Source organism: Pygocentrus nattereri, chromosome 17 (genome assembly GCF_015220715.1).
Source record: "Pygocentrus nattereri isolate fPygNat1 chromosome 17, fPygNat1.pri, whole genome shotgun sequence".
NCBI classification, from domain to species: Eukaryota; Metazoa; Chordata; class Actinopteri; order Characiformes; family Serrasalmidae; genus Pygocentrus; species Pygocentrus nattereri.
The window spans coordinates 26226799-26254260 of record NC_051227.1 but is presented as its reverse complement, the minus strand read 5'-3'; the positions used below and the strand labels follow the sequence as shown (position 1 = coordinate 26254260).

General features: G+C 38.6%; 2 protein-coding genes across 5 annotated transcripts in view; one reads left to right on the top strand and one right to left on the bottom strand.

Annotated features, from left to right (window-relative positions):
• mipepa (mitochondrial intermediate peptidase a) overlaps positions 1–3538 on the top strand; it is a 30527-nt gene extending 26989 nt beyond the window's left edge. Inside the window, exon 19 of the mRNA XM_037546533.1 lies at positions 773–3538. Coding sequence (XP_037402430.1) covers positions 773–873 — 101 coding nt within the window. The 3' untranslated portion in view covers positions 874–3538. The remainder of the gene's footprint in view (positions 1–772) is intronic.
• tnfrsf19 (tumor necrosis factor receptor superfamily, member 19) lies at positions 1970–26531 on the bottom strand. 4 transcript variants are annotated; one of them, XM_017688288.2, is made up of 11 exons: positions 26349–26531; positions 26030–26241; positions 25531–25619; positions 25139–25249; positions 15745–15923; positions 14504–14589; positions 5608–5769; positions 5220–5345; positions 5021–5126; positions 4012–4394; positions 1970–2900 (listed from the first exon to the last, which is right to left on the bottom strand). In XM_017688288.2, the coding sequence occupies exons 3-11, from the start codon at positions 25594–25596 to the stop codon at positions 2896–2898; spliced, it is 1224 nt and encodes a 407-aa protein (XP_017543777.1). In that variant the 5' UTR covers positions 25597–25619; positions 26030–26241; positions 26349–26531; the 3' UTR covers positions 1970–2895. The 4 variants fall into 4 exon arrangements, with proteins under 4 accessions (XP_017543777.1, XP_017543778.1, XP_017543779.1 ...); XM_017688289.2 differs by having other exon boundaries at positions 5021–5123; XM_017688290.2 differs by having other exon boundaries at positions 4012–4322; positions 26349–26529.
• Between the last annotated feature and the right edge of the window lie 931 nt (positions 26532–27462).

Here is a 27462-nt window from a genome sequence, read left to right as displayed (position 1 = left end):
AAAGTAAGTTTCCTAAAATAAATGAAAGCTGTAAAAAAGGTCAAGAGTGCACACATTAAATCCTAAAAATGTTTTCTCCTTATCTATCTGTCTGTCTGTCTGTCTTTATTAAAACTTGTGCTAGAGTATGATGATGTTGCTGCACTGTGTGTATTTCTGTTTATTAGCTGAATTTACCACATTTGAAAAAATACAACATAAAATATAAAATCTGCCATATCTTTAGCACTGGCCACAATGTGTGCTTAAAATTTTCCAGTGTTACATTCAGTAAGAAAGCGGTAATTGTGATTGTGCATGAAATGTGTATTAGTTTGTTCTGTGTGGGGACTGTATATATGAAGTATTTAACTCTATATTTGAAATGTAACAGCTGATTGATAATGGAAAACACATTTTTGTTTCTATAATAAAGATGGTCTTAATCAATATTTCTTGTATGTCTAAAGCCCACTCCCAACAACAGTGTGTATATAATGAGAAAAAATGTATATTCTTGAAAGTGGTTGTGCTTTTTGGAACAAAACATTTTAAATGTAAATGAATGTGTTCATTCAGGCCCTGTTTTTAATGTCTAAGAGACCAGTTAGAGACTATAAAATGTGTATTGTCGCATCCTAATCAAGCAAACTAAACTGCCATGTAATCTTTTCATAGAGGAGGAGATTTATTTTTGTGCAATTGAGTAATCGTTAGAGACCTAATGGCAGCTATACCGGCAGGGTTATTTCTGTCTTAAGTCTCTTTCTGTCTCTTTTTTTTTATTGTGCAGGCATGTTGCAGAAAAGACCGTCCACAGAGGATTTTGTTGATGCCTTAGTCTCTGATCTAGACCCAGACTTTGAGACATTCATCATGGACTCGGATGGTTAAACGATCTTCAAAGTCCCAAAGCCTCCATCTTCTATAACGGAAGCCTCGGTCAGCAATAGTGTCAACATTGCATATCACCACCTGGTGTAGTAATGAACTTTCCTCATAAATAACAGTCTACCAAGTGGGATCAGGTGTTGGTCTGTGTGGCTGGAGCAGCTACAGACCTTCTGGCCTTCACTGGGCTGCTGTATGTATTCCTTGTGATGCTCATAGTTAGTATGCACTAATTATACCTCATTCTTTTACAAATAATGTAGGGTGCAAACTTCGCATGAAGTCTTATTTTTATGTTTTGTTAATTCATGTACACTGAGAACAAAGACAAAAAAAGATAAGTAACCTGGCTTATTTAAATGCTGACAGAATAGAACACACCGGTTATAATTATGTTTACTGAAATTTGCCAGGGTACTTTTTAAAGTTAAAACAATACATTGTATTTACAGCATAAGAATAATGTGTATGCAAATCAGGAACTCAGATTTCTTCACTCAGATTTCTTCACTTCACTCAGAACTTCATAAATTCATGTTGTGTCAAACCGGAGGTTTTGTACTTGTTGGACTGCTACAGTCTGTTTGTGAAAGCTCAGTGCCCCGTTGTTTCCTTGCCTGATGTAGATCAGTGTTTTCTTAAAGGAGCATCCCAAAACACTCAGATCATTTGTCAATTTCTTCAGTTTTAATCCGTGATAACTTTCAGTCCTCGAGCTGCAGGATTCTTGCATCTTTTTGATATCTGCCGCTACCTTAACCCAAAGCCGCTAAGACATGTGACCGCAAATTCCGTGCTAGCTTGTTTTTTCCAACTACAGAGTAGCTGTGGAATGTTGGCTAAATTCCTCCAAACTGCCTTGATGGTTAGGAAGCACATATTATGGATTTCATATTTTTCATGGGGATTTCCATCAGAAACCTTTAGATGAAAACAGCAGACAGAGCTTCTGCAGACTGTAACAACATGTTGTTATAGTTCAACTGTGCAGTTCTTGGTTATGTTTTAATTATTGTGCATTGGACAAGGAGCCACTGCAATTCAGGTTCTTGCTCCAGGAATACTGTAGGACTCTTATTGAGTTAAATAACAAGTGCTATAATATTGTTTATAGTTTATTTACAAATGGAAAGCAATAAAGTCTATACACAAGAAGCAAGTGCTCATCAACTATAATTATGAAAAGTGGCCATGTTTTATCTACATTATAAAAATATTGTCCTTCAATTTCCTATAATACAGTATCTACAAAGCAACACATAAGAAATCACACAGGGAATAATCCCGACCATGTGTAGATTCATCTAGACTCTGGATGCCCATTCCTGGCCCTGGAGATCTACCACCCTGCAGAGTTCAGCTCCAGCGTTAATCTAACACAACTGACCCAGGTAATGAAGGACTTCAGGAGGACCTGAATATGAGAGCCATGTGTGTTGGATCTGAGCTCTCCAGCGTGGTAGATCCTCCAAGACCAGGACAGAGGCCCGCCGTCTAGACTGGACAGTTCAGGTGTTGTTGCCAAGTACCTGTGCTCTAATTATAACATTGGAATACACATTGGGTGCATGTGAGCAACACATAGCAGTTTAGATATCTTCAAAAGCGACTACTTTCCCACCCACAAAAAGCTCCAGTAGTGTACATTTCTCAATTCTTTCTCTCAGTTCTGTGCCATGCTTGCAAACAGAAATCCATAATTTCCGGTTCAGCTTCATGACCGGAAGTAGCACTCATCACAAGTGCCTGCCAGCTGAACACTGCATTGCACAAGCTTCTTTCCTCCTCAGCCTGCTTTGGTTTTGTCGTCATCTTTTCTGTACAGATCATGCTTATGTTTATTTACAAAGTCTGTTCTGATTTGGGTAGGATATCTAGAGGCCACAGGCTGGCTGGAGGTAACAACATGTCACCTGGTCTTCAGAGTGCGTGTGTGGCCTCCTGTAATCTGAGCTGGGATCTTCCTCAGTGCTTTTCACTTCCAGAGTCGTTCTTAAGGACAAACACGGGCTAGATAAGGCCAGGTCATCCTAGACAGGGAGAGAGCGGAAGCCAATGAAGAGGAATGAGGATTACTTGTTAACAAAGGTATCACTTAAGAGACAAGCAGTAGCTTTTATTTAATTAATGCCTCTATGAATTGGCAGTACCGTTTGATATAATGATATATTTCTGCTGCCTTAGGAAAATTCAGTTTATCGAGCTATACTCTTAGTACAGCAAGTATTGAAGGATCCCAAAAAAAAAAAGAAACAAATGCTAGTTCTTTAAGTCTAATAAGTAACCATTTTGCTAGCATTTTCCAGGTCACTGAAGTAATGCATGACAAAACATGCATTTGACGCCACTGAGGTATTTAACATGGTCGAGGTGTCCTTTTATGTTTTGGAAGGAACTGAATCATTTGTTCGTTTGATGTTCTGTTTTTTTTTTTTTTCCCCCAAAGGTGCTTTGTTGAAACTGTCTAAGCTCTGTTTGTCTACCGCTCTGCTTTGCTTTGGCTCTTGCATTGCCATTCTGCTCTCTTGCTTTAAATGAGCATTAAGGACACTTCAAACAAGCAGTGTTAATACGGCTAACTGAATGAAAACTAATGTAGTCGGTTTGCATGAGGTCATCCAAAATAGATTAAATTGATTTGCAAAGTTGTCAAACTGCGCAAACTAAACTTTTCTGTTCTGATTACTGTGTTTGCTTATACTCATTTAAATAAGATGTCAAATAATAAAATTACAAAAAATGTGAAGATATTTAGCTAAATAATTAGCTTTTTTTTTTTTAAAGCTCAGCTGCTTCCAGTTTTCTTAGTCAGATTAAATACACTATTTTTACAAATCAACATTTTGACAATAGCTCCCAAACTTTTACACACATCTGTATGTCTGTGCTGAACATCATTGTACTCATCTGTGCACCTCTAAATGTTCCTTTTCAGTCTGTTATTACAAGTGCTGCAATTATTACTAGGGTGTCTGTACTGAAAGTTTGACAGATGTAGGATCTACTAAAGGAGGTTGGTATTTCTTCAAATTTGTGAAGTCAATTAAGGAATAATTTGATACTATCTGGAAAAACACATGATGTTAGTAACTGGCCATGCTAGGCTGAGGAAGATGGTTTTTGTGGATTATGCCACTTTACCTTCCAGTGTAGATGCATGTTGCTGTGACAGGAGTGAGGTCTCTGACAAATTACATCCATCTCGTAGAACTTCTGAAGTGGGCTTGGTGGAGACCAAACTGTAGCTGTGTTCCTCTTGCTTGTTCTCTTCCTCCTCCTCCTCCTCCAATGAGCATGAGCTGCTGTTCTTTGTGGGCTGTGAACTGCAGGACGCATGGTTTCTGCTCTCTGCAGCATCCGTGAGTGGCCACGCCTCGGAGAATTCAGCAAGAAGAGGATCTGGAGCCTGTCCCAGATCACCCTGGCTGCTCATCACTGATGGGTTTACATGGCTGGGGTTGAAACGAAAAAGCATGCGTTTGCTGAAGGGAGGATGTATTTTGACTGTAGCACCTGTTAGCAGGCTGGGGACAGAATGAATCAGAAGGATGGACAGCTAGACTGTCCTGTTCAGAAGAGAATCTAGTTAACCCTAGATCTATTAGCAATTTGCTATGCTATTTCAATATAATTACCTAACTGATTATATGTATATTAGCTCAATTTCTATTCTATATTGACCAGTTCAAGTCTGTACTTCTTTTTTTTTTTTTTTTGTAAAATGACAACAAACAAAAACATAAAGAATGGTGTTCCCACATAACATGACAATGAATAACTATCTAATTTATCTAAATATTTCCTATATTACTTACTTACAAATATGGTATCAGTTAAAAGTTTTGTGTCTGCACTTTCCAAGGAATTTAACTAAATGACAGTCTATTGAGAAAATTATATAAAATTACCATATGCTTTTTTACATTATTATTAATGATAATATCTGGTTAATGAAAAATTCAAATTTTACCTAAAACATATGCCACAAAACACTAGCATAAGATTTTTGTGGAGGTCATAGAAATGTCATAATTTCCATTATTATAATCTTTCAAAAAGCTTTGCTAAGCAGCTGCTATTTTATCAGAGAAGCTGTAATTATCTGACAGCCATTCCATGTTGTGCATGGTTGTTTCTGGTACCTTCTTACCTCTCATTGAGACTGCTTTGAGACTGAAAGGGGCTGTTGTCTTGAGCGGGGCCTTGACTGCATGTGTCTTCACAGCACAGAGAGGGAATCAGGTGCACAGGACCTGCTAACCAACATCAATATCAAAGAATGAAATCATTGTTTAATACAACAGTCATACACAAGATGTTTGAACTGATACTGAATCAACCAAACTCACCACAAGTTTGCCCAGGCATGTGGTGACAGTGGCAGCAGGGTCGCTGGGAAAAGTCCAGAACTCGCCGCCGATCCAAACAAGACAGCTCTGCTCCAGTGAAGGGACTGTCTTGAGACCTCAGTGATGCTGCGATATATAATAAAGAAAGTAATTTATTTCTGGCATAGAATCTGACAAATCACTACTTTTAAGGAGATTGAAGACTGTAACTTTAAACTGTCAATATTATCTTCTTTCTTTGGAGGAAAAGGAAAGAGGAGAGCTTCCATCACGAGTAACTGTTCTGGATTTAAGTCAGCAGAAAGCATCCAATGAACGACCTCAAATAACAAATTTCTGCTCAAATCCCAAGTTCTCAGTATTGCCAAGTGGTGTTAATAACAATTACCAGGCTTTTTCTCCAGGAGCTGCCTCTTGCAGTAGATGACACACAAGATTAGCAGAGCTAGCAGGACGGTGGCCAGGGCACTGCAGATAACCGCAGCCAAGGCCATGTCTCTGGGGCTGGTCACTGTTGAGGGGATGGGCACCAGATTCACACGCCCGCTGCCTGAAGGACAGCAGAAGAAAAACCAGGTTTTTAGCTTTGAAAACTCCTCTTAAGCTCCAAAAAACAAACATGCTTGATATGTCATAGAAAAACAAAACCTTCACATCCCTTTTTGGTTTGTTGTATTGGTTCAGTATCTCTCAAAGTCATTACCATGCTCTATTAATGGTACTGATGGTGTCAAGGAATGAAATCAACAGTACCAACAATCAGAATTTCATTCTTGAGCAATCTCAATATCCTCGTTTCAGCAGAATAAGATGCAGGAAGGACATCTTTTTTTCTGCTCAAGGTCTATTAAGTCAACATATGAAATGCAGCCGTCTCAGTTCATGTTGACCAACTGTGTCTGACTAACAGCATATAAACCCATTTTGAGTTCTCCATAGCAACGGGCATGAATGTTCTAGTGGAAACACTTCAAAGCAAGAATGCCCTCAGGCTGAGGGGTGGGAACTGGGGGTGAGCATTCTCAAGCTGACGATGAGTTTTCACCCCTAACCCCAGGGCAGTCGGGCCTTTACATGCCAGTCTGACGACTCTGTCATTAAGCGTCTGATCAAGGTTAGGAGAAAGCAGGGCTGGTCCTTTGAGGCAGGCCTCATTATTCTGAGAAAACCTGGGGAACACCATCTGGATAACAAGAGTTACCCCGTTGGCAATATGTCTTTTTCAGCCAGGCTGGACCATTTATAGCAGTATTTTCCCCTCAAATATTCTAAAAAGATCTTCTTCGTAAGTTAACATTGAAAAGCCTTGTGTGCAGCAGTTTAAGCTCAAGAGATTTTAGATTAGCCTCTTTTGAATTTTGTCCAGTGCAGTAACATCATTTATAGTAAAACAGACATGCCAGCCTGAGACCACAAACTTGATAAGATCCTGCCACTTCTTCAAAATCATTGTTTCTACCGACATTTACTGACCGCAATAAATTGAGTATAGACTTAAAGGAGCATTCTGGCCTAAAATGTTATTTGTTGTGTTATGCATTATTCTATAGTGCAACTTTACATCCCACAGCATCATCAGTGACCAAATTAATGTCTTTATATTTTATTCATCAACATTCTCTCATACAACAATCCCACTGCTAACCTAGCCACTGAGCTATAGCCTAGCAACCAAGCCTGCATTAGTATAACCCTTACCTGTGTCATCAAACAAAATCATAAAGGAAGAAACCATTTTTTACCCTTTCAGCCAGAGAAAATGTCAAATTACTTTATCTTTCAAACTTTACTTTTTAGCTTGTCATACTTGTTATATGAAGCTGCATTTCTCTCATCCATTTCCTATCATTTATTTTCTCCATTGTAATGATGACTGGAGGACAGTTACTACAGTTCCACTGCTGCAAGAAGATATTCAGCTTCTTTGTAGTAATGTTATATCTGCTTTCCTCTGCATTCACCAGCTAACAGAAAAAAAATCCACACTAAAGCAGTTATAGTTGATCAAAAGCTCCTCCCACCTTCAACATACATTATTAGAAAGGGGTTTTCCTAGTCTTTTTAACCAGGAAATCTCAATCAGCACCAAGTAAAACAGATGCAGCTATGGTTAAAAATGTTCATTTTAAAGTGTCATTTTAAAATAAGCAAATGATTGTTCAACCACAGTGCAAGTTAATACTGGGAGTCTATCATAATCATAATATAGACAATATGAAATCTGAAGCTGACTGAGTTGATTTTTGGAATTACAATTTAGTCCAAGCCTAGGCTTTTCTGATGTCCAGGAAACCAGTTTAGAGTGACCACACTAGGCTATTCTGGCCTGTATGTTTTGATTAACTGTAAGCTAAGCCTTCATCAAGCTGCTATATACACATAGAATGTTCTAGTGCTTTCTATACATCCAGAATTTCTATAATTCCTAATAGGAAACTGAAGCAGTCTTTAAGAAGCATAGACTATAACAGTATTACCATATTGGTCACCTGAAAGCTGACAGTGTCTTTTGGCTTGATTGACAAAATGCCTCTCCAAAGGTAAAATACAATTCCTCAGGTTATATTTCTTTCTTGCAGTGCTACAGAATTATAATGTTGCTGCTGTTACAGTTGTGTGTGTGTTGTACTGCGTTTATGCCAACAATGCACAGTTTTGATGTCTGCTGTGTTATAGAGTTTTAGATGAACTGTTGATGTCACTTTGAGGCAGCAATCCCCTTTAAGTGTCTTCATAGAGCTCTCAGTGAAGCCTAACTTTCAGGCATTGCTCCTCTTTTCTCAGACAGTGATAATTTTGAAATACACTTTCTTTGTGTGACACAACTCATCACCTTTTGATGCATTCTTTCAAAATTTGTTTATATGAGAAACTCATAAGCCACATCAGAAAATGGCCTCCCCTTTCATGTGGTGTTTCCAGAGATTTATCCACCCTCTGTGTCTTAAAACACAAACAATGCAGTTTGTAGGGAAAGATAAAGCCTTTTGAAGTTCCTTTGTGTCAAAGTATTATTGCGATCTAATGAAGTTAACTATGAACCAATTATTTATTTAAGCCCTTTTTCAATGCATGCACGCAAGCATTCTGTGTTTGTTCTTCAGCACATTAATCACTGAGTAAATTTGGGCTTGGCCTTTGCAAATTCAAACCCTCTTAGTAGGACAATGTAAACATTACATGATCCCTTCACAATAATATGATGGGGAAACAGTATGTTCTTTTTTCGGGAAAAATGTAGTCGAAAGAAATAAAGAAATGATGCTTTTTTTTAATGTAGAGGAAAATGACTTGCAACATTTTAAGTCTTTGAATAATCTAAATGAATATACTGGGGAATTCAACAGTGCTGAGATTGTTTTTAAGCTATGTTTATGTTCCATTATTTCATACTCACAAAGGAAGCATTAACAAGAGATAGGCCTCTCACAATTACTACATAATCACCTGAACACACTTATCTAAGCCGACTACAATCCCTTATAAACATTGTCACAATAAGCAGAACGTGAATTGGGTATGTTGGTTTGTTCAAAATAAATGTAAATAAAAAAGCGGTAAGCACATTTACAGATACACGCCCAAAAATTCTAACTTCCTTTAGAAGGCAGAGCCGAGTAATGTTTTTTTGCATGTATTAGGGTTTTTTGCTCACATTTTCACAAAAATGTAATCTTTGCTTGACATGATTTCGTGTAACTGTAGACACTTTTCAGAGTGTAAGCATACACAACAGCACAATACATCATTTCATATCAGTACAACCTAGTATAAGCCACTAATAACGATAAGCAGAAAGCAAGATAGCTGATCAGCCAATTTGCCCACTTCAGGCTTGTAATTTAATGGTTGCATTAAATGAGCAAAACATGACCATAATTATTTACATGACAATTAGTTGTCTGCCACAATTTCATGATCATGATAAGCCTAATTAGAAAACACATGGTCATGTTAAATATATGAAACATACTGTATTTGGTCAATAAAGCTATTAGATAGTGGAGTGATTTTCAATTCTGAGTAAAATAAAACCTGACTCCGTTATCTCTCATAAATGAGTTTAGATGTTAGATAGCCTCTCTGTGTGAAAGACAACTGCATTTTTTTTATATATATATATATATATATATATATATATATATATATATATTTATTTGTGTGTGTGTGTGTGTGTGTGTGTGTGTGTGTGTGTGTGTGTGTATATATATGTATGTGTATATGTATATATATATATATATATATGTCTGTAATAAAAGATTACAGACATGAGAAAAAGCATGACAGACAAACTGGGGGAGAATATCAAAACCTTTCATTCTTGTGCTGCCATAGGAATTCTCTGCCTGTTACCTAAGCGTTGCTTATTAAAGCAGCATGGTTGCAGCCTCTGCATAAGCTGCTGCGTCTCAGTGCCACCAAATGTGCCCCAGCTGTGCTGCACTCCCTCCCCTCCCCCCTTTCTCTCTCTGTCTCTCGCACTCTCTCTCTCTCTCGCACTCTCTCTCTTTTCAAAACCAGAGCGTACCCTGTGTTATCAGCTCCCCACAGCTGCAGCAAACACAGACAAAGGCCAGCCCATTGAAGAGATCTCACCTGTTGATCTTATCAGCTGCCCCCAATGCCAACAGACTGCTCCTTTTGAAATGTGCGCTGTGCTTGCTGACTTTGGAGAATGCCAGATCTCAAACACACAGACCCGAGGCTCACCCAACCACAGGCTGGACAGTGATAATAACTAAGACACTCTAATGCTTACTAATGGCCAAACCATCCCTGAGCAACTACTCCATACAAAATAGCTGTATATACAATGGAGTCATATGCAAAGGTTTGAGCGCCCTTGGTGAAGTGAGTTTTGTTGATTATCTGAGTGAAAATAAGTTAACACAACTTCTAAAGAGAGTACACATTTTAATGAACAATTATTATTTTCTGAATTTAACACACTGGGAAAAACAAAACCTAAAATGTGCCAGTGCAAAGTATATGGCACCTTTTACATTTTAAAACTAAACATTTTAACTAAACATTTAACTTGACCCAGGATGTTCAAACTATTGCAAACGATATGACTACAGTGGTTAAATACAGATCTTGTCATATGAAATTTTTTTTGATACCATTTGAAAATGCCAACTGCCTTTTACATAATGTAAATGCTCCAAAATAACTTGGAAAATGACTTATTCTTGTTTTAAATTCTCACACCTGCAACTGTTATTGTGGTAAGTGAACACCAAAAGGCCTTAATGGCTTGATAAACATCTGGCAGCAATGGATTACTAAGCAAGGCCACTGACCAGGACTGTCAGGGCAGTGATCTATAAGGACTGAGGTGGCTCAAATAGTTGAAATCATCACTGCAGATGTAAACAGACGAATAGCCTTTACGTACAAATGACTATGAAATGAAATGAAAAAATTAAGAAAGGTAATCTGTTCTCAGGTCCCTCAACTTTTATTATTCTCTAAAGAGATTTTGCTCTTGCCATTCAAATAGGATGCTTTAAAGTGTCTGCAAGCTAGTGTTTACCGTTGTGTTTTTCGATTCAAATCTCACAGTAAAAGCACAAATTGTTACAACAGACACAACAGGATATCTTGCATTAAAAGGCTAATTTGGTTTATTTTCAAAAGAATAGTTAAATTGCTATTTCCAGTATTGCTCAAAGGGCACATAAACATGAAATATTGTTTAATCTCAGTTTTTGTTGTTGTTTGTGCTTTACTCTAAAGCCTCCAAAGATTCTTGTGGTCAGGGGCACCACAAGACCAACATTTCAGTTGAACCCCGACTGATTCTTGGTGAAGTGCTATTAAGAATGAGTGCATATTTAGTCTCTGTGAAATTCCATTTAAATGTGCCTAAGATGTAGCAAAGATGAACAAAAATGGAAAGGTTTCCATCCATGACTGTGTTTCCCATTTCCAGTCCTAAAGCACCTCCCCACAGCACAGTGCAATGCTGTTCATGCTCTAATACATCCGATTGAACTCAGCTGTCAGGCCTTTCATGAGCTAAATCAGGTGTGTTAGAGCATGAAGAGCACTAAACTCTTGTATGGGGTGTTCTAGGAATGTTCTATGGTGTTCTTCTCTAAACCATGCAGCTTTTGCTTGAATTCAGAAGCTATAGTAGGTAAAGCTTTACATTACAGTCCCCCAGTTAACATTAACAGGTTAATAACCTACATTTTTCTCTTATTTTCCTGAGATCTAATTATAATGGTATTGTGGGTTCACACACCACAAACTCATATTTCATTTTTACACATACATTGTTCAATCTCTATTTGTCCTTTAGAATTGAACAGGCTGTTTGTGTTTCCACATTTTTAAGAATCATATGTGTAAGTTACCTCAATTCTTACTGGCTGCCCTGCATTGGACCTCATTCAAAAATCAGTCCTTGTAACTTCTGCATGAAAGGGCAGGGCTGTAGGATGATTAGGCAGATGTATTTAAAAATGTGTGTTTTTATGAAATCACAAAAACAGTGAATTCAAAATGGGCTGTTTTGCAGCTTAATTTATGAACCATTTGGACTGGGTAGAGAATTAATAATGTTTACATACTTCATTACCTCTTTTATTTAAAAAGTGCTTTTTTCCATTGTATGGGCTCTTTAACAAATCAGGAACATCAGCATTGAAAAAAGTCACAAATAATGTTACCAAACTAACTGACATTTGTATTAATTGATGTTTATTCCATCCATAACAAAAAATAAGATTTACAATTTGTAGAACTGTACTAGACATAATCCCAATTCTAATCCTTAATTTAGGGCTTCTAAATGTTAAAGTACATACTTTGTTCCCTTGAACTAACACAGGCATTCAATATTTAGATAACATAGTAACATAAAAAACTAATATCAATTAATACAAGTGTCAGTTACTTCAACATTATTGGCTTTATTAATGGTGAAGTTCAGTACTTTGTTCATGTTAATGAATGCAGCAAGTTATTTAAAGGGACATTTTGTAAGGCATGGTCCTGTGGTAGTATATCATAGCTTGAAAAGAGCTTAAAAACTTCAAAATCGTCTTCAGGCGCATTAATGCCAACTTTCATTACACGCACCTATTATCAACTCAGTCACCCTGGTCTCATGTGACTATTTCATAAACTGGCTTAACATCAGTGCAAATGGTTAGACGGGACAGCTGGAGAGGAGCCTTGCCAAATATTTAGAGTTCTCCCATGACAAGAAGAGACAACAGCAGATGAATTACATTAAACCGGCCAGAGGAATCCATAAAACGCCTCTCTCCTCCCCCCTGCTCTGGCGACGGGGGTTCAGATTTATGGTCTTCTCTGAGGACTGGCCTCCTCACACAGCTGTGGGCTAGCCCCAGGCCTGCGCAGGGCTATTAAAATGATTTGGCCTTTAAGTTTTCACCACCCTCCTTCGGATAGCAGAGATGAAGAAGAATGAGGAGGGTCTTTTCAAACCTTCTCAATGGGTTCGGTTGGGACAACAGCTTTAAGCTCAAGGTACAAAGGAACATTCTGTTTTCAGTAGAGACTGAGATCAAAACCAGGTCTTCAAACAGAAGTTGATCTTGCATTTGTATGTATGAAGACAAACACATTACAATATGTGTCAAAAGGACACAATGAAGAGGATATCAGTGTTTCCTTGATACAATTATGGGTCTATTTTATATTATATATATTATATATTTTATTATGAATAAAATTAATCCTTCCACTGTGAGAAGACACTTCAACACTATGAGTCTGAAAGGATGTGTAGCTGTCAAGGAGCTCTTACTGAGAAAAATATTTGCAAATCAAACAAAGAAGCTACTTGTGTTCTCAGAACAATGGACTGACCAACCCAGAGTGCAGACCTCGATCTCACTGAATATGTTTGGGATTACTTGGATTGTCTTGGAAGACGAAAATGCAACCAACTTCTAAAACTGAACTTTGGAGGTGTGGAAAAATATCCCTGCAGATTTCTTTGAAAAAATTAAGTCTTCTGACAAGAACAGAAGCCGTGACAAAGGCAAAGGGTGGACAAAAGTTTATATTAAGTTACATTACTTGTTGAGGCTTCTATTCATGGTCTACTACACATATGTTTTTCAGGTTTTTTTCCCCTAATGCTGAAAAAATGAATAACAGGTGCTTAATGCCCATTTTGAGTGGTCTCTGACTTTTTCACAGTAACATACAGCACGGATTTTCTTGGTCAGTTAGATTCATTTTTAATCGTTTTCCTCTGATTACTTGGTTACTCATCTAAACAATCTGTAGATGACTCGAGCCCTAACATAAATAGTGACAACCCTGCTAAACTTATCTGCCGACCTTTGTTCGCACAACACAGATTCATAAGGCGTTCCATGAGATGAGGCTTACAGTTTTAAGAGTTATAAGTTAAAACACTTCACATCCGAAGGTCAGGCTTTGTGCTATGCCTAAAAGGTTATCCTGTGCATCTGAGTAAGGCGTGCTAAACCTGGCTCAAGCCTTCTCTATCACACACTGCCAAAATCTTCACAAGAAGCAGCTGCTGGCTCCGCAGCATTCAGGAAATCACACTCGATTATGAGTAGTTTAACTTAGCACTACGCTGCCATATGTTAAGCGCCTAAAGACACAATGTTCCACAATGCGACTCAGTCGTGGGTAAAATGAGACTCATTAGCTCCACAGCCTGCCAAAGAACAGCACGGGAAATGAACGGACACAGTTAAACATGGAACTGTATATTTTGATTTTAACAGCTATAGAACTGCGCATGTATTGCATTTGTTTAAAAAAAATCGAGGTACAAGACTGCAGCTGTTTTTCCTTTAAACTTTTTGGCTCATAACGTACAGCAAGCTAATTGCACACAGAGTTCTACAACCCTAAATGAATTAAGGTGTAAAAAAGTACACTAAAACCGATTTATTCGATTAATAAATATGCACTCAATATGCACAAAATCCTTTTAGCAAATGAAAAAGGAAATGTTTAGCAGTGCAGCCTCAGTTGCGCTATGATTAACAATCACGCTGGCAGCCTTCAAATCAATTTTCCTGTATGTCTTGGCTTGTAAAAGGAGGCATTTATTTGCTTGTAAAACATCGCTGGCTGAACCAATAAGACTGACCGGAATGCTTCCCTTATTCTGCATAAAAATAATATTCCTCATACTCCGTGATGGTTTATGTTTTGGGACACTGAGACAGTCATTTGTTCAGTTGGATGATACCACGAGTCGACCATCATCCAAAACAGCTGGGACTTTTATCAATTTCTATTCACAAGAGAGTACTTACAATGAGGCTCATATGGCGGTGGTGGATCTCCACACGGAATGCACTCCATGTCTTGGAATCCACTTAACTTCGTCTTCCTGTAAAACCTGGTGCGCAAAAGCAGAAGAAAAAAAAAAAGTTGTGAAAATCACTGAAAAGTAAACTTCAGCCAGATGTGCACCCCCTTGGACTATTCAGTTATTAATTGTAAGGTCTATTATTTTGTAAGCAATATTAATTATTCACTATGAAACTAATATGAAAGTTCTATAGTTAAAAGAGTGAGGGGATGAAGTGGGTATCACATACACACCCTTATGTTAAAAGGGTTAAAGTAGCATGAGATGTGTCCTGTAATCTTTACCTACAACGTATAACTCAAAATGATCTGCATCTTTGTTGAATGGCAAAAATCATACTCTTCTGCAAAAAGAAGAAAGGAGGTTCTGAACATTTGCCCAAAGCTGTTTAACCGAGTGAGCAAAAGTACTTAATCAGGGGTAATCAAAAGTAATTAAGTGACTAAAAGGCAAGAGTGGGCTGCTGCTTTGGTGTGACAAGTAACATTTGCACCATGAGGAACTGCTTAAAAAATGGTCTTCAGAGGCCAGACGTGTTTCAGCATTGGCCGCATGTCTGGGCCTTTCCTGTAGTCTGGTGTCTATTTTCCGGACCTTCATGTTAACCTCAGGAGTCTCCGTCACTATTAATTACAAAGGTTCCTAATGGGTTCTTGGCTTGGACTTGATTCTAAGAAAAGCCTTCAATTTGTATATGATCTTTACATTATGTGGGACTTCTTAAATGTTGGGGTCTTCACACCTGCACATCTCATTTACAGAAGTGGTTCTTTAACCCCCTTTTCAGCAACAATGTAGTGTTGAGTTGCTGTTTTGTTTGTTTTAATATGTATATGTGTTTTAATGCTATTTTTCTTTTTTTTTTTTGCTGTATTTGTGGAGATGTGTGAATTGTTTTCACAGCTCACCTCCTCGTCCCTTTCACTACTCGTTGCTCACTAGCAGCTCACCGTTTTACATATAGAGAGCAAAGTGTTCTAGTTAATCTTTTAACAGGGAAAAATATTTTGTTTGATTATATAAATCAAAAAATATTCTAGTTGACTGTCTCCACAAGGGCACTTCCAAAGAGAGTCTACAGGACTGCCTAATGAAAGGTTCTTTATGGAAACAAAGAGTTCTTCCATGCCATTGCTCCAAAGAACCCTTTATTTTTAAGAGGGTTGGCTCAGGCAGACTCACCCCGGCAGGCAGTCGCCGCACACAGCGTTGGTGGTGCTGGAGCAGTTGGCCTTCTGGAAGCGGTTGAGGAGGGCACAGTCCAGGCAGGGCTTGCACTTCTGCAAGCCGCGGTCTTCTTTGAAGCGGCTGGCCCTGCAGGGCACACACTGGGCATCCTCTCCATAGCCGAAGCCACATTCCTGCAGGGATTAACGGAAGATATCCCACCGGTGAGGCAGAGCAAAGGAGGTAGGGGAAAGGGAGCAGGGAGGGAGGTGAGTTGAGGGCTGGGGGGGTAGAGCTAAAGAAAAGTGCCAATGTGGGCTAACAAGAGTCGGCAATGAAATAATGATCCCGGTGTGTGTGAGATCCCCCCAGCGAACAAAGGCCGGCTTTCTTTTCAGACTCCATCTTACACCGCCAATAATCTCCCTGACTCTCACAGGATCAATGGGCAGCCTTCCGCTCCAGGCCGCTGAAGGGCTAGGCATTAGAATGAGAAAGGCCCACAGGGATGCCTATTGTTGGTTTATTGCAAGTTTATTGTGGAGGTCTTTTTCTTTTTTTTGGTCTTGCCTCCATTCAGTTGAAGCAAAGTATGTTTGAGAGAGAGGATTTAGGGCCTGAGCAGCATAGCACTGTTAGTTTACAGATCAAAGGTGATATTAGCATGTTCAAGAAAACCTTTCCTTCAAATATGCAGCATTAAGTTTGAGACAAAAACTAATAGTGATAGCATACCCTCTACTGCTGAGAAATTCTATTTTCATGGATATAAGAGTTAAGAGTAAGGATGTAGCTCTAGTGTTAGATAATGAGTCAGACCACATAATGATATTCATCAAGATATGACGATCAAAAACTTTTCCTGTAAGCACAGCAAACATAGAGTTTCAGTTCCCAGACAGATTAAAGGAAAATTACAATGAGTTTTCAAAACTGAGGTACGAAGTGAAACGTGAAACATATCAAGTCAGAGTAGTTCACAGCAGTGGTGATAGGAACCAGATGTCCAAAGCATTTAATGCCTCTAATAGCTACCTCAAAGAAAGCTTTTAAATGAAATGTTTATGAATACGCTGCCAGATGCCTGAAACATTGTTTTACAAAAGTTTTGACCTTTCATTCATGGTGGAGAGGAACTTCCAGGGCAAAATAATTCCCTTTTTTCCAGATTTCTGAGTATCATACAATTATCAACATATAAACACTCGGAACACATGTATGTTTACTGGTCATTTTGTACAGCAAATATGATGGTTATGTGTGTGCTGTAGTTCTGGATCACAAGCGCCACTCCAACTCATCCCAAAGGTATTTGATGGAGCTCCATCACTTCAGGGAACATAGTTCCACTGCTCTACAGCCCGAGGCTGAGGGGCCTTATACCCCTTTAGTGAACACTTGGCCTTCGGCATTATCCTGAAGTACGGCTGCCCCAGAGCACCCCCTTTAAATAATCTTTCCTATGGAGATTCTTCAAGCTGTCTGTGTGCAACTGAATGCCTGTGTCAGCAAAGGGTAGCTGAATCTACTAAAGAGAAGGGGTGTCTTGATAGTTTGCACATACAGAGTAAATCTCACTAATAACAAGATAAACACACAAAGCCAAAACATTGAAAGCATTCTTGTACACATTCACTTCCAATAACAAAAAAGGAGAGGCAGTATAAATGTCAAGAGCAGACTTTGGGAGAATTCCCACCAGCCGCGAACAATAGGAGACAACACCCAAGGCACTATTCCCTAACCAGAGTGCTGTTTCCTTCTGCCATAGTGCATCCAGTGATTACATGGGGATAATTTACCCTAAACACAAACAGACACACACAAGATGTGCACAATAGCTGCTGAAAAACGACAAGAGTGAGCAGCAAACACCACAATATCCATGACAAGCCCAAATAAATAAAAACATCTTATCAACAACAGCTCAAGTCATTGTGATCCATGTTTCAAATAAACCAGAACAAATTACACTTGTTGAGGCTGTTTTTGTAAATGTTCTTGACTTTGATGTTTCTCCATTCTGGGCACAACATTAAGAAACTTCATTTAACTAAAGGTTGCAGACTACAAAATCTAAACAGACGTCTTAAGTGCCTCTAACTGGGGTCACTCAAAACAGTTTGTATCCACTTCACTAAACAATACACCAGGCTTTTCCATATATTCCTAATCCCATCTGAACAGGCTCAGCGAGACACACTCTGCAAAGGTCATCCATTCCAGTGAGTTTTACAACTTAGAATGTGGCTCAGCCAATCAGATCTTAGTAACAAAAGTATCTGTTTTTTATAAATTCCTTTCTGTCTGTCAGAAAGTAAGCTTTATTAAATCCCTTTCCCCTTGGCTTGAAACAACAGACCAAGAGAAAGATGTGATTGATATGCCAGTACATGCTTCACAGTACGTTATCCCCTGTGCAGCTATTTCTTGTGCAGTGAGGGAACTACATTATTATAAAACACATGGTTTTTTGTTTATTAGGTTTCACAAAGGGTTCAGTACAGTAGGTTCTTACAGTAGGGTCAAGCCTATTAATAGAGGAAGGCTTGTTTTTCCATTTCATGTATAGCAGTTTCTCCAGCATATAGAAGAATAATTTAACTGTGCAAAGAAGTATTTAAACATTCAAATGGTTCTCATGGTCCTATTTATGAACATTAAAGAACCTCAAAAGAATCTCAATTTTTTATGGTATTGGAAAAACTTGGTTGGTATAGAACCTTTTCAATATGCTGAGGTTCATGAAACTTTAAAAAGATTTTTCCACACTCATACACATCACTGACAAATGATTCATTTAAAACATCCTTGTTCCATTTCTTCTATGGCAAAGAACTTATTTTGGCCCCTTTATTTTGTGAGTCTGTGGCCCAAAAATATGAGAGCACTATTGAAAATGCTTCTATTTACTTTATTTTCTAATTTAACACTATCTTGTATTTCAAATTATATGAGTCTTTAATATTTTAACATGAATTTCCATATTTTGTATGCCCCCCTTTCGCTTAACTGACAGTGTGCACTTAAGCTGACATCAACTCCATAAACTTGCACAAAAGCCTCTGAGGAGTAGATCGACGTCTACCTCAGTGGACCTTTTTGTACAAAGGCCTCAACATGCCCAATGTCACATATTTGCTTAAATTTGAACCGTGACATAGAAATAGTGCAGAATATTGAATATTTCCTCTTTATTTTACTTCTAAATCTTTCTGTTTTATTTACATGTTTAAATGGAAAAAACAGTGTAGTCAACTGTTTGTTGAGTGAAGGTGGTGGGATTCTATTACTTTTCCTATGTTTATTAACATAAAAAGTGAATTGTGGAAAGAAACATAGGAACAAATGAATAAATAAAGATGAAACGAAGGCAACATTGTTTTAGTCAGGCAGTTTGAATCTCTTGATGTTAGTATTTACATGACAGAACAATGACGACTCAATTTATTTCCCAATACAGTGTATATAACTACTATTTAAGGATGTTTTTAAATGTCTGTTATTCCATATTGCAGCATTCAGAAGCGCTGTAGTGTGGTGTAAAACGCCTGGGTTTGTGAGCACATTAATACATCTCCATTAAAACTCAACTGTTCTGTCTTCCCACAAGTTATCCTCATACAGTCATCAAACCATAAACCTCAGTCTTTTCCAATAACCTTTGAAATAATATCACTTTCCTTAGAACCACATTAGAAGCGTTCACATTCTGGGAGACCAGTGTCTCGGGGAGAAAAGTGAGAGGACCTCTGTGGCATGACATCATTCGGTAGTATTGTCTCGTCCAGCTGCCCCTTCTCCAGTGAGAGTACGCTAACCACACAGCATTCCCACCACACCGACTGGGCTCATATATCATTAACTTGAAGGTCAGCTTCAAACAGTGGCCTTCTCTTTACACCCGGATACTGTTTCCCATTCTGGACACACACATACACACATTGGGCACAGACAGCAAGCCTGACAGACAGGGTCAATGACAAGAACTGGGACCAGAACAACGGGAATCAGACGTTTTTCAGCCTTTGTGGCCTGTGAGAAGCTTGATTTGGCCTGCTTTCGGTTCTCGGCTTGGACCGGCCCAAAAGAGCACTCTGGACGGGGGGTTTAGAGCACAACGGCAGCTGTTGCTGCCTGCTTGTCCCATATAAGGCTCTTCTCTCCAACAGGGCATAGCGGCCAATGGTGGAACCACGGAGGGAGGGCTGGACAACAAAGAGAGCGAGGAAATAAAAGAAGCATGGCCTGGCTCTGTTTGTAGGCATGGTGCCATCACTGGGGAGATAATCAGCAGCAGGGCTGGAGGGAGGGCGAAACTCAAGCAGAGCGCAGCCTCTTTATGCAGCTGTGAGAAGAGATTTGGACAGTTCATTGGCCTCAGGATCAAGAGTTGCATGAAGGATTCTCAGATGTGGCCACGATCTATTAGATGCGGCCATGTGGCCATTCTTTGATCAGGGTGGATGTGGATATATTGGACGAATGCTACAAAAACAGCTGGTGGAACTGTCAACCACAAAACCGCTTTTGTGTGGGTACCAGTTTGAGCACACATGCTTGAAACAAGGCTTTTCATAATTATCTACACTTTAAACTGTATGGAGCCTCTATACAGATGCTCTATTACATGACAGAGGTCTTTTTGTATGAGTAGGCAACCATAAGAATTTAAACATTAAAATGAATACAATTTTCCTGAAATAGCAATCCAAACCAAAAGGGGTTGTATTTTAAGGAGCAAACCAGGAAAACACCAAATTGCGGTGTGATTTTCTGCTCAAACTTAACCGAATGCATTGTGCCTGAAGCTGTTACTAAGGAATAGGACTGTTTTGAGGAATTCAAGATTTAGAGACACTGTTCTAGCACATTGCTTTAATATACCTTGTTTCATTATAAAATAGAGTATACTTATGAAAAGGCATTACACTGGTGGTGTACACACTTAAGATGGTCCTTCAAGGAATCTTTAGTAAAAAAATTGTATTATATAGAACTGTGGACACTCAAAGAACTTTCTGCATGATTAAAGCGTTCTTTGCGGCATTATGAAGGTGTTCTTCAAATTAATGGAGATTATGCGGGAATGCTTAAAGTGCTCTGCATAGCACCAAAAAGGATTCTTCTGCTATTACAAGCTTATATTATATATAATAATAATAATAATATATATGAACTCTTTCTGGTGCCACACAGAACCTTTTTCAAGAAGGTTCTATATAGAACCTTCTACAGCACATTCACCATTAATCTGAAGAATGTTGTCATGGTGCAAAGAAGCCTTTAATCATGCAAAGGGTCTTTTAAGTGTTAATAGTTCTACACAGAACAATTTTCTTTACTGAAAACAACAGTTGAAGAACCATCTTATTTAAGTGTGTACAGTACTGTGTAAAAGTATTTTATTTCCAGTCAAAATGTCCAATAAGGAGAAGTTATTCATTTTTTAGGAGATATTTTTGAGGAAACTAGATATGATATAATCCCCTTGTATAATGAAAGAGAAAGTCAAATGAAAGTAATTGAAAAAATTAAGTTAAAAAAAAATATTAAAAGATACAGAGAAAGTGGGACAACTGTGTGAGAGCTGGTAAACTTTCAAAACTGTCACCTTCAGATAAACACTACTTAAAGCTTTCATCTTTGAGAGAGAATTAAGCTCCACTCTTACTTTAAATCTGAAAAAAAAAAATCCACAGGTGTTTGGGCCATTACTGCTGTGAGATGACAGCACTATGGGTCTGAACGAATGTGTAGCTGTCTAAAAAGAAACAGACAAAAAAAGAACATTTGCAAATCGAATAAAGAAGCTGCTGGTATCTCAGAACAATAGACTGGACTCTCAGTGTGTTTGGGATTACTTGGATTGTGAGTAGCAAAAAAATGAAACCAACTTCTATGACTGAACTTTGGAGATGTGAACAATATCCCTGCAGATTTCTTTGAAAAACAGAAAACAAGTCTCCTAAAAAACAGATGCAGTAACACAGGGTGGACACACAAAATACTTAATATGTTGTTATTATATTGAATTACTGAGGCTTCTGTTAAATATATCTTCTACTTTGTTCCTAACACTGAAAAATTAATACTTGCACTTAATGGCTGCTTTGAGGAAATTATATTAGTGAATAAATCTCTGTCTTTTGCATAGTACTGTATGTTGAACTATACAGGCTATTAAGAGTATCTTTCATCCTTTTCATCCTGTTCTTGTCTCAAAACAACATTCAATAATATGTATAAACAACTGACATCAAAACTCCTTGTTTCACGTTTTCCAACCAAAAGCTTGTCTGGCATATACAACGCCAATCAACTCAGAACAATCTTGTCTCGGAGAGCTCTTTAAACCTGCACCCACAAAAGACGCTCTGCCGCTATCTCCAGATCAGGTTTGAGCAAAGATGCCAAGCAAAACAGTGGGGAAGTGGGGAGATAGAGGAGAAAGCTGGGTGAAGCTCAAGCATGTTCAGACACAAAGATGTTTTAAAGGGCTCTTAGTCAGGCCCTAGAGAATTCTCAACCTCCTTCAATTACTCAAACCCCCAAATCACTTCACACACCTTCCCATGGAGCTTGAGGGTAAACTTGGATGCAGATGTGAAGCTTCTGTATCGTTATAATTTAGATCTCAATCTGTAATAACGAGATATCCAAAGGTGTGCAGATGAAAGTAGTATTACATTACTAAAGTGCTTTTAATTGTGGATCTCAACACTGAGATTTCATGAGGTTACGCAGACGGAATGAGAAATGTTTATGAAGGCCGTTATGATGCAACATCTCTAATCAGAACATCTGAATAGGGGTGCATTTGATGAAATGCAGACAGAGAAGGAGTTCATCCAGAGGTTAGTCCAGCTGGAACCTAGGCGGGCTTTTTCACAACCGGATGAGAATAAAGCAACAAGTGATGGAAAAATCTTTATAAAATCATTTTGTCTAACATTCCAACATTCTAACATTATCAAGCAAAAGAAATAAAAGGCATGCATGGAAAAAAAGCATTTATGAGTTTTATTAATAGCCTAGAAAAACAATAACAAAAAAAAATCCCCCTTTTGTTTTAATTACAAAGCAAACATACGCCTACATACAGACACAGGGGTTTTTCGGTGTTCCCCTGGGCCAAACAAAGAGATTACATTTGTGGTTTAACAAAGATTAAGGTGCTCCTTTAGAAGGGGGTATGTATAATCCTTCCAAGATCCAAAATCCTATCCTGTCTCTCTCATCAAACTTTCCTTACACTGTAAACAATGATTTTAACTTGAAGGGCCCATATCCTACATTATTCATGTATTTTATTTTTTTCTGGGGTCCATGTATGTTGTTCTTGATTTATGTACCATTTTATATTTTATTTTACATAAACATGTTCTAATCTCCTTTTATATATTAGAATTAAACGAGCTGCTTTTTACTCTGCCTTTAAGACTGATGTATGTAAATGACCTCTGTTCTGATTGGCTGCCCTGTGTTGTTTCACATTCCAAAAGCAGCTCAGGCTCAAACACTCCTTATAACTTTCATTTGAATGCACAGAGCTAAACTGCTGTAGGTTTGTGACTTCACAAAAACAAATATCCATATATGGACCATTTAGAGTGTTCAGTGAGTTTTTCTCTTGTTAAGTGCCATAATCTGGATGCCATGGAGTTCACCAAACCTCTAATAGCAAGTTAACAGAACAACATTCTACGCCTTCTTTAAGTAAGTATTACTTACAGTTTTGAACCAAAACACTGAATCATTTATTTACAGTGTAGCTGCAAATGATAAGAGAAACAGCTAACATTCCAATGTGCAAAGGAAGCCAATAATTTACTATGGCCTCAGGCTTCTATCCATAATTGACCAAAATTAGATGCACTGGGGCCATATTACCAATAAGCACACAAGATGAAAGACAAGTACAGAAAACTGCAGTTACCCTGCTTAAATCAGCTGCAAATGTGTTTAGTTCATAAGCTATTCCACAAAGGCCTCGCATCTGAGCATCAAACGTTTCTTCTTCTTTACATCTAAAACAACAGGAAAACTAAGTTTCCAAAATCAGCAAAAATACAACAGCATATGCCGTACAAGCAAGAGTCAGGCGTATGGGCGTAACTGTTTAAAACATGGCCAACACGCTACAAAGGAGAGCAATGTTTTATCCCCTCTCTTCTAAGAGGAAGCAATAAATAATTGAGTAGGACAGGCTATTCAAAACATTGGCATCCCCTCACTATGTGCCGACTCTAAAGCTGCACTTTTCTAAGGGGCCCGTTTGATAGGGAACTCTTTCATAAACTTTGAAAGTTTCATAAACCTGGAGACGTTAATGGGGAACTCACTGAATTCTCCTTTCCCGCCCCAGTTTTTATGACCACTCTGGCTCAGATGTTCCTAGTTCCAGGATCACACATGTTTATACTTGGTTTAAGCATTTCCTCAAACCTGTGAAGAAGAATGTTTTGGTGGAGTGTATCGTAAGTGGTATCACAGAATTTTCTATTACTCAGAAGAGGCGCAGAGTGATATGGCTCTCGGCTGCAGAAGATTTTAATTACAGCTTATTGTGTATTATTAGGCACATCCTTAATAATGAAGACGCCACTAAAAGGTTTTTAATCTACAACATAGAACTCCATCGTCCCCTAAAGAACTATGTTTGAAAAAGAAATGTATGAGTGTGAAGAATCTTCTAAGTGCTTAAAGTTCTATGCATGGTTCTTTTAGTGATGCTGAAAGAAGAACCATCGAAAGGAACCATTTTTGTAAATAACATAATGTGATGGTTCTACATCAATTTAATGGTTCTTCCTAGAACCTTTATTTTATGTGGAAGTTCTATAAACGTTAAAAACAGTTCTTCACACTCACACATACAAAATCACAGACTAAAGTTTCCAGAAACCAAAAGTTGCTCTTCAAAGATACTGTATAAATACCGCTGTCTAGCATATCTATTTATCTTTATAAGAGTGCTTAGTTTTGAGGAGGTGTCATTTTTGTCTTTTTTAAGGCATAAAGTGGTTAAAATAAATCTTTTGTGTATCTTTTTTCCCAAATAACAAATAAAACAACTCAATTTCAAGTTAATCCACATGAGTACAAGAGAACAAGCATCCAATCCTACATGTGCATGATTTGTACTTGTAAAATAAATTCAAGAGAATAATTCACTTCTGACACACGTGTTGGAAAGTTGATTCAAAGTATTTTTGAGGTTTCAACAGATTTCTTGACTTCAATAAAACCAATTAAATTGCTTGAAGTTACATAAAGCAATTGTCTTAGGTTGAACTGACTAAATCGTTTTTACAGTGTAGATTTATTAGCTGACTGCTGTGGTGATACCTCCATGTTATAGCATCGGACAAAAAAAAAAAAAAAAAAAAAAGAGAACAGCCCAAACCTTTGATAGTTCTTGTCCGGCGTCGCAATGCCTGCAGGCGATACAGTTCCCAAACTGGTCCTTGTACTCCTGTTCTCTGCATTCTCTTCTCTCCTCTGCCATTATCGCAACCTGAGAAGGACATAAAGTACGATCTCCCATAGATAAGAATTCCAGCATTTCATCACACCTATGAATGCCAGAATATGTGCTAAATCCTAAAAGGACACAGTGGTGACACTAAGCCCTGAGCTCTGAAGGCCAGACAAGCGTATCAAATACCTATTACCACTGACAGACACTGCCAATAGCAATGCAGCACAACAATACATCTTTTTCCATTTCATATATTTTGGGTTTCCCTCTCTTGTTTTCTCTAAACTCAATGTAAATGAGCTGTGAGTGAAACATACTAGTAATAAATGCAGAAAAATTGTCCTCAGGACAGGACGCCAGGTGGGCCCTCGTGCTGAAGCCATCCGGACGCTCTCCACGATGTTAGCTGTGAAATTAAAGTCATGAAAATGACTGTCATGTTACATCTTCACACAGAGATGAAATCCAGATAAAATCTAAGTATTAAAATCTATAAACCCCTGATAGGGCAAAGCAACTTCTTTCAATCATAAGAAGCTCAAAACAATAAAATGTCTCTATTATTGCAAATTACACCCGATTATACAGTGAATGAGACTGCAGTGAGCAGGTCTACCATTTTATAAGACAAAGCACGTTTAAAAAGTGCTGAAAATGAAAGGCAGCCTGAGATTGCAGACATTGTAAAGCACCACCCTTATGAATAGAAAAGATAAGAGGTAGCACATCACAAACGTCTGTTTATTTCTATCACAAAAGGCAACTGAAGTCACGACAAAGATGCTACAGATTTGTTATCATGTCATCCTGTCTTACCAGCAGTGACTGACTGTGTCCTGAAGTTATCAGAGGAAGCCCAGGCTGCTCCAGGAGGTTTCTTTACCCTCTTCCCTCCTGCATTGCACCGTTGCTGCTGCTGCTGGTGGTTCTCTTTCCAGCCCGAGTGCAACAAGAAGAGCAGCCCGGACAAAGTCAGCGCTCAGATCAAAAGCTGCAGCACGGCAGCAGCGGAGCCCCTGTAATCTGATCTGTGATCAGCACGCAGGACACATCAAAGCGTTAGCTCAACCGCAAAGAGCTCACGTAACGTAGCTTAACTCACCAGCGCACGTCTTCCTCTCGTTCAGCCCGTTACCTGCCAAACTCTGCCTATGGATCGCAGTGTGAGGTCTGTTTCATGACTACAGGATGATTCGCCGAAGTGTGGAGGTCATCCTGACTCAGTTTTGCGCTGTTTCATTCGGTGGATCAGAGCCCCAAAACACTCGGCGCCTCTCCGTTCAGCTCATTTCATTTCAACGCCTCACAGACGGGTTAGAGTTTTTCCCACCCGTACTCCTACAAGCCACGCCCCCTGCGTTCGGATTGGTGTAAGGGCCCGTCTTCTGTTCTATGATTGGTTAGTTTTCCACAGTCACCCGCAGAAAAACAAGAGGGAAAAATCATGCCCTACAGATTGCGTGACGTCACACAGGCTGGTTTCGGATTGGTCTCAACGTTCGTATGCAAATGAATGAATCTTAGAAAAACAACAGCAGAAATAAATTATTCTTATAATAACTGTTAGACATGCTTTTGCATCGGTTTTACAATGGCATGTGTAACACACACACACCTGACTTATAATTTCCATTCTAGTTCATCTTAAAGGTGTTAGATGTAGGTGAGGTGAGTCCTCACCCAGCCATGCCTTTAAGGACCTTGCTTTGTGCACTGGGACACAGTCATGCTGAAACAGAAAAGAAAATAATTGTCCAAAATGTCTTCTTCAGCTGAAGCATTAAGATTTCCTTTCATTGGAACCAAGGGGCCTAGACCACCCCCTGAAAATCAACCCCATAGCATATCCCTCCCCCAGCAAACTTTACAGTTGGCACAATGCAGTCAGGCAGGTAAAGTTCTCCTGGCAAATTCAGACCCATCCATCAGACTGTCAGACAGAGAAGCGGGATTCGTCACTCCACAGAATACGTTTCCACTGGTGGCGTGCTTTTAGACTTGCATGCAGCTGCTTAGCCAGTTTTTGTGCTGAAGTTAATTCCAGAGGAGGTTTGGAACTCTGCAGTTATTGAGTCAGCAGTGTATTAACAACTTTTATTAACTATAATTCTCAATACTCAGCAACCAGCTCTGTAACTTCACGTGGTCTGTCACTTCATGGCTGCGTTGCTGTGGAAATTGCTTCCACTTTTCGATAACACCACTCACAGTTGATCGTGGAATATCTAAGAGGGAAAAAAACTTATTTC

Bases quoted from the DNA above. Each gene is read 5' to 3' on its own strand.
- tnfrsf19 (XM_017688288.2), bottom strand. From the start codon at position 25,596: ATGGCTTCAGCACGAGGGCCCACCTGGCGTCCTGTCCTGAGGACAATT. The intron at 5,346-5,607 runs GTAATTGTTATT...TATATATCGCAG, and splicing joins GCTCCTGGAGAAAAAGCCTG to CATCACTGAGGTCTCAAGAC. The intron at 4,395-5,020 runs GTAAGAAGGTAC...TTCTGTCCCCAG, and splicing joins CAAAGCAGTCTCAATGAGAG to CCTGCTAACAGGTGCTACAG.